We start from the raw sequence: 8,053 nt of genomic DNA, 5'->3' as shown, positions 1-8,053 counted from the left end.
GAGTCGGCTTAGCACACCTAAGCTCTTGGAAGCAGATTTTACAAGAGATGCAATATGATCTTTCCAAGATAAGTCCTGAGTGAATGAAACCCCAAGCATGTTCAAGGATGATGCAGGATTGAGCTGGATATTATTAAACATTAGTGGGTACTCCTGTGGAAGCTTGTGTCGGGTTGATAGGTGTAATAACTGAGTTTTTGATGCATTAAAAACAACAGGATTATTTTTACCCTAGTCAGAGATACGAGCCAAGTCAGACATTAGGTGTGCCATAGCCTCATCCCTTGTTTGCTGAAGTAACTGCTGAGATGGACGTTGTGGGAACCGATTGGAAAGGTGAAGGGTGGAATCATCAGCGTACGAGTGGATAGGGTTAGATGTACAGCTTAGAAGGTCATTGATGAATAAAAGGAAGAGAGTCGGTGATAGGACAGAGCCCTGAGGAACACCACTGTTGATAGATCTAGGAGAAGAACGATGGCCGTCTACAACAGCGGCTATAGAACGACCAGACAGGAAGCTAGCGATGAAGGCACAGATAGAAGGATAGAAACCGTAGGAGGGCAGTTTGGAAATTAAAGATTTATGCCAGACTCGATCGACAGTCTTTGAGACGTCAAGTGCGATGGCAAAGCTTTCACCAAAGTCCCGAAAGGAGGATGTCCAGGAGTCTGAAATGTAGGTGAGAAGATCGCCGGTGGAGAGTCCCTGACGGAACCCATACTGACGATCAGAAAGAAGGTTGTGATAGGAAAGATGCCTTAAAATTTTTCTATTAAGAATTGACTCGAAAACTTTTGAGATACAGTATGTTAAAGCAATTGGAAGATAGAGGGTTGGGAATGGTCACCCTTCTTTGGGACTGGCTGAATGAGAGCAAACTTCCAGCAAGAAGGAAAGGTACAAGTTCACAGATAAAGGCGAAAGAGTTTGCCTAGGCAGGGTGTAAGCACAGAAGCACGGTTCTTGAGAACAACAGGAGGGATTCCATCAGGCCCATATGCCTTCTTAGTATTGAGGCCTGTGATGGCAGAAAATACATCAGCTGAAGAAATTTTAATGTCAGCCATGAGGAAGTCAGAGGGGGGAAGTTATGGAGGAACAGTACCGGAATCGTCTAAGGTGGAATTAGAGGAGAAGGTCTGGGTGAAGAGATCTGCTTTATCAGTAAAAGAAATAGCTACAGAGCCATCAGAATAGAAACGAGGAGGGAAGGATGATGAGGTAACGTTGTTAGAAAGGTTTTTGGCAAGGTGCATGAAGGAGCAGTAGGAATTCGAGTTGGAGAGTTGAGAACATTTAGTACAGATGAAATTGATTTTTGCAGAGCGAAGAACAGACTTAGCACGATTCCGGGAAGAAACATAAGCAAGATATAATTCAGGGGTGGGTTGGTTCTGGTACCTTTTATAGGCCCTCTCCTTGTTGTGGACAGCATTAGAACAAGCGTGATTAAACCAAGGCTTTCTTGCATTAGTCAAAGGATATGAGAATGGAATGTATGCTTCCATGACCGAGAGAATAACCTCCACAATGCGCAAGGCACACTCAGATGGCTCCTGGTCATGGAAGCAATAATCATTCCAGGGAAAATCAAAGAAGTACTGCCTGAGGGCCTCCCAATCCGCAGTTCCAAAGTGCCACAGCCGACGTTTTCTTGGAGGGTCCACAGGCCGTACCGGAGCAATAGGACAGGTCAAGGTAATTAGGTTGTGATCGGACGAGCCCAACAGAGAAGAAAGATTAACAGTGTATGCAGAAGGATTAGTTGTAAGAAAGAGGTCAAGTATGTTAGAGCTCTCTCCAAGGCGGTTAGGGATACGGGTAGGGTGCTGTACAAGCTGCTCTAGGTCATACAGGATAGAAGAGATGTAGGCTAGTTCACCATGTGGATCACTGAAAGGAAAGGAGAGCCAAAGGTGGTGGTGAACATTGAAATCTCCTAGAATGGAGACTTCAGAGAAAGGAGGAATGGATAGAATGTGTTCCATCGTAGAAGTAAGGTAGTCGAAGAATTTTTCATAGTCAGTAGAATTAGGGGATAAGTAAACAGCACAGATATATTTAGTCAGAGAATGACAAGAATGCCGAAGCCAGAGAGTAAAGAATTCACAAGAATCAAGTTCAGGACCACGAGGGCAAGATAAATCGTTGTGTACATATACACAACAGCCACCTTTGGCTTTCAAACGAGTATAGAGAAAGTAGGAGGAAACAGAAAAGGGTCTGCTGTCAGTTGCCCCAGACAGCTGAGTCTCAGACGGGAAGAGAAGCTGAGGTTTAGAGGAGGAAAGATGATGTTCGACAGAAAGAAAGTTAGAGGAAAGGCCGCGAATGTTGCAGAAATGAAGAAGTGAGTCAGACAGTGGTTCCAGGCATCTCTCTGAGTCGTCACCGAGAGAGGGGCAGATGGTGGGGGAATTTATGGTCTCCCCCCCCCCGGGGACTCCGAGGTCAGATTTAATTGCGCCATTTTTCTTTCTTAATTTTGAAAAGGAAGTGTAGTGTGTACTGTGCATGTAATTTGGTGTTGACAGTTAGAGAAACTTGTATTGGAGGCGTCTCCTCAACACAAGAATACAAGCATGTGCTTGTATTCTTGTGTTGAGCAGACGCCTTCTGAACTGGAGGGAATAGATATACCCTTCACTAACCTATTTATTGACAGTACTTTCCTATGCTGAATAAAACCGTCTAGTATTACCAAAACTATATTCTAAAAAAATGAAACCAACATATTCAAGGGATTAATCCACTATTAGTACAGCATCCACACTTACCTGAACTACACTGCACTGCACTGTACTACACTACACTATCCCACACTGCATGATGTGGTTTAAGAAATCAGATTATAGGCTCAACGGTCTGTAATGAGTGGCCAGTGATTCGCATTGCTATGTCGCAGTCTTATGGCACTCTTATCGCTGCCATATATCACCAGACAACACGATACTACACGCCAGTGCACCACAGCAAGGGCAAGAGGAAGATTATGGAACCAACTCACCGTCGATTTGTCACTGCTCGAGAAAAAGTTAGATCCTTACAGAAGACCACACAGACCTCCATGTTGCATCTTCTGCCAAACTGATTGATCAACACACGTGCAATCCAACGTTCTTATCCATGTTAAAACAGGATAAAACGTGAGTTTACGGATATGAATCCAGACAGTAAAAGACAGAGCTCCCAGTGGAGGACACAGTGTCATCAAGCACCCATAACTTGTCAGCACAAATTACAAACGAAGCTCATTCTGCTGGCATCTTTTGACACAGAAGGGGCAGGGCAGTTAGAATTTCTCCCCAGATGTTCTACTCTCAGCGGAGCTTTCTGACAGTAGTTTTTATTATGGTTGTATGAGGAAGTGAGACACTAATGACATAAGAAGTGGAATGTCAGGTGGCTGCTTCACCACACCAGTGTGTCCAGTCACGCAGCTCTCATTTAACCAGCAAATTCTAACTGAAATAATAATTTCATTATTCCCACATTCACCATGCATATCCACTTAACTTACCACGCAGCTTCTGAATGTTCCCCAAAGTGAAACTAACGATGAAAGGACAAGGTTTTGATGCGACTGAAGACCTTCAATGTGACACGACAAAAGTTTTAAAGAGCATCAAGAAAGAGTTCCAGAGATGCTTCCATTTGTGGCAAGAACACTGGAACAAATGTGTAGATAGAAGAGGTGAGTACTCAGAAAGGAAGAAATGACGTACGTGCCAAATGTTCCAACAATGAGATTCGCAACCACCATCAGAATGTTCACACTGCAGTACACTACGCTATATTACACTACACTACAGCGCCACTTACTTGAGGAATATCTTGCAGCATGCCCCACACTTGGGTCCACAACAGCAGCAAGAGCCATCATCTTGGTCACCATCACCCCCATCCCCTGCCGCCTCGCCCTCGTCCTCATGGGGCTGTTCACGGCCGTTCAACTGACGGCTCTCCCACGCCGTTTTCATACCGCTGCGGAAGGTGGAGAAGGGGGATCAGGTAAAGGAGGTGGAGTGTGATGATGAAAGAGGAAGTTAGATGGAAGAGGTGGAAGAAAAGGGAACCAAGTGAGGAGGAAAATGCAGAAAGGTGGGAAAGAAGAAGAAAGAAGAGGAGAGGTTGGAAGAAGGCATAGCAGTGGCTTAAACAGACGAAGATGAAGAAGTGGTTTAGATGGAATAGAGAGAAGAGAATACAGTGGATTAGGGTTGGAGAGGATGACGAGGTGAAGGGTGGGAGAGGAAAGAGTGGATGGGTGGAATCAGGCAAGGGGAGTGACTTGTGGTGTGGTAGAATGTGAAGTGGGTGGATTAGGTGAAGGGCGTGGATTAGGGTGGAATATAACGATGGAAAAATGGGAGGGGAGGGACGAAGGGAGGAAGAGGAGCGGAGGATGGAAGAGGAGGGAGGTAGTGAAAGAGGCATGAAAGGTGGAAGAGGAGGCAATGGAAAAAGGTGGGATGAGGAAAATTAAAGGAAGGAATAGGAGAAACAGAGGAGTGGAAGGAATGGAAGAAGAAAGAAAAGCAATGAGGAAGGGCTGATGAGAAAAAATGAGGATGGAAGAGAGAGGAGAGGTGGAAGCGGAGGTGCGGAGGATGAAGGCAGAGGAGAGGAAAGGTTAAGGAGAGGCTGGACGAGGAGAAGGTGGAAGAATGGAGGAAGGAGAAAGGAAGGAGGAGGTGTGAAATATGTGGAGTACAGTGGAGGGAAAAAAAGGGTGGATGAGAAAAGATGGCAGAGAGTGGAGGGTGAGAGGAGAGTGGACGAGGGTGGACTAAAGCTACTAGACTCTAAAGTGGTATGGTAGAAAGGCGGAGCAGGTGGATTAGGCGGACTACACTGGAAAAAAGAACGGAAGAAGCGGGAAATGTTGAACCTCAGGACGGGAAGGTGGAGTAGGCGTATGATGCAATAACGATGAATAATGCGTGTACACACACACACACACAAGCATCCTTATTAGTGGGTGAGACAGAGATAACAATGAGGGCTAGGAGGCTGCCAAAATCACTTACAACTACCGGTATATTATTCTGATGAGAGAGAGAGAGAGAGAGAGAGAGAGAGAGAACACCTGACAATTAAATTACTAACTCCTTCAACACGAGGCGGTCTTCCTCAACTGAAGTAAATCATCTGGTATTAGCAAGAAATAACCTCTGAGCTGAATAAATCCTCTGGCGGCAGTAAGGCTAAATTATGCTGTAAGTGTGCACGTATGACAGTGCTGACCGCGTCCAAGCCAGCAAGCTTAACTGATGCCACTACATCCGCGCGTGAAAAGGTGATGACGTTATCTGTTTGTCTCGGTCTGTTTGCTATTCTCTGTCTGTTAACACGATTACGGCGAAACTCCCTACTGGACGGCATTACACCAAATTTTGCGTAGTGACTAAAGACCATCAGCGGAACAAGTGATAAATTTTTGGCCAAAAAAGGCAATGAGTCAAAGGCCAAGGGAAGGACCAACCCAAACAGTTTTTATCTGATTCTGACCAAACTTGGTGGAAGGAGTGGGGGAAGGGAAAGGATGCAGTAGGTCAATATTTAGAACTATCAATAACAGGTATAAATCACAAGGGAAAGCTCAAAGGCTCAACCTTTTAGCTTAAATGATTTTGATCTGATTTAGATCCGAGTTGGTGGAATGGCTTAAGGTTAACCAAGGGTAAATTGCTTTGTTTTCAGAACAGTGGGCCAAGGGTTACAGTCACGTGGAAAGGTCAACTTAAAAAAAAAAACTCGGATTCAATCTGGACTAAATTTGGTTGATAGGTTGAGGTAGGTCAAGGACAAAGTAATTCTATTCTAAGAGGTTAAGAACACAGAGTAGGGTTAAAGGTTGGGTCTTAAACCGATTACAGGGCGTGGGAGTCGCCTCTCTGGGTTCTCCATATTATTTTACCTAACAAGAAAAGTATGGCATCCCACTTGCCTGATATCAGTGCACACTCTGAAACTTTGTGCAGACACTTGAAACACATTATTTCCCATACGCTATCCAACAATGTGCTTAAGTCCGCTTTAGCTTTTCTTTTTTCAGGGATAATTCAGTTTCTATGCCCAATTCGGCAAATGAAGTAAAACAGAGAATAGTTTCTTACGTAATACCAATTACTTTTTCATAAGCTTTCCACTATGGTGCGTGAGTCTGCTGTAATTTTAATGGTTTCCCAAATAACATAGTTTTGGTGTTGTGCCCTACAACTATTTCACATGTCAAAGTGTCCTTGTTGGCTCGCTTCGCTTGCTCGCTCGAGGAAATATAAAAGCGTCATTGTACTACGCGGGTAAAAATCTTACTGACAAATTAACAAAATAACCTCGTCATTCATTGTCTGTGCGAGAGAGTGAAGCAATCAAGCGAATACATTATGCACACGGTACATGTACTTGACTGGTGGTGCAAAACACCGGTACTGAGTTATTTCGAAAGCTATTAAAGCTACAGTAGATCACTGCACATCACTTGGAAATTTTTGACAAAGTAAGAGGTGTTTTTTAACAGGTCTCTCTCACTGTTCACGCCAAAAAGCGTCAAACCAAAGCACCACAATTGCATACCTCGGAAACTGTTAAGGCCACAGTGGACTACACACACATCACTGGAGAACTTATGGAAAAGTAGTAGGTGTTATTTAAGTGGCTTCTCGCAAATTTCTAAAGTGAGCATTAACATCAGGCAGGTGGGATGGCAGTGGGATGGCACACTTCTTTCGGCTACAATACAGCAAGCCTGCTCGCTCGAACACGTTCCATACTTTAAACTGTGGATGTCAGTAAATTAATAAACAAAAAGTATTATAGAAACGTCATACTTAAACAACAGCAAATAAAGACAACAAATAAGTGCTTCAGATAAAGGATACCAATAAAAGTCCCAAATTAAGGTGAATCGATAAATGAGGCAATAAATAACCACTGACAAAAAGATAACAAAATAAGGGCAAATAATATGGACTGAATTTGTAATAAATTTAAGAGTGTGCGACGAACAAGCTCAAATGAGGGTGAAGTCTGTTAACAAGGTAATAAATAAACACCGCGCTATAAACGTCACAAAACATTAACACAGAAAACTGGTAAAATAAACACCTGAGTAAGGGGGTAAGAATATGTGAGAACTGAATAAAGACGGTACAGATAATGAATAAATATAATGAATCATAAATACAGAAGTCAAAAGAAGATCAAATATACACACAGGTAACAAAGAACGGTCACCGAGGCCACAAATAATCACAGAAAAATAGAACCCAAAACCAAGTAACGAATGAGGTCATGGAGTTCGTACACTGGTTATAAAAAAAAAAATGTATTCAAACAGGTGGGTAGGATTGATTTCTGTGTAGCTTATGTCATCTCGTCACGGCTGGTGTATCCGGCTGTGAGGTGCATCTCTGAAACACTCCTTAATAACATACGGAGCTCGGTTGTATGATACTGGTCTTAAAACTGAGTGCGCGAGGGTGAAAGTAAGTCCTTAACTTCTGACTGTCATCGCTGGAAAATCTATAACTATCAGACTGCAACCCACACTACAGACATTAGTCAGTACCGACAGAGACATAATCTATCATCATAAGCTTCAGAAATTATCGTCCGAAATTTGAAGCCTGTCAAACTCTTCGCGCTCCCAAAATTAACAATCCGATCCTAGAACTTGATAATACCTTAATATCTTATATTTGAAGATTCGAAGGGCAAATTTTTCGTGGGCTGTCATGCTGAATGACAACGTTGTTTCACTGCGATGACGTACGTGTGTGTGTGTGTGTGTGTGTCTGTGTGTGTATATATATATATATATATATATATATATATATATATATATATATATATATATATGCTACGCCTAGACCAGAGGTTCTTAACCTGGGAGGCGCGCCCCCCTAGGGGAACGTGAGTAAACTCCAGGGGAGGGCGCGAGCCCGAGGGAAAAAGTAGGAATTTCTCTAATTATATTTGTAATTTTCTCAATATGAGCGTGTCTAATATCGAGATGATTATGAAGTACATACAAAACAAGCTTGGA

At 43.2% G+C, this 8,053-nt stretch overlaps 1 protein-coding gene across 1 annotated transcript in view; it reads right to left on the bottom strand.

The window, feature by feature from the left end:
• LOC145417538 (XK-related protein 6) overlaps window positions 1-7,744 on the bottom strand; it is a 76,294-nt gene extending 68,550 nt beyond the window's left edge. Inside the window, exons 1-2 of the mRNA XM_080286248.1 lie at window positions 7,692-7,744; window positions 3,826-3,987 (exon numbers count right to left, since the gene is read on the bottom strand). Of these exons, the coding sequence (XP_080142374.1) occupies window positions 3,826-3,987; window positions 7,692-7,744 (215 nt within the window). The remainder of the gene's footprint in view (window positions 1-3,825; window positions 3,988-7,691) is intronic.
• Window positions 7,745-8,053: the final 309 nt, after the last annotated feature.

This window comes from Coenobita brevimanus, chromosome 110 (genome assembly GCF_032717465.1).
Source record: "Coenobita brevimanus isolate Jiangsu-jjx chromosome 110, ASM3271746v2, whole genome shotgun sequence".
Lineage (NCBI taxonomy): Eukaryota > Metazoa > Arthropoda > Malacostraca > Decapoda > Coenobitidae > Coenobita > Coenobita brevimanus.
The sequence above is the reverse complement of the archived record's forward strand: the minus strand, read 5'-3'. Positions and strand labels throughout refer to the sequence as shown.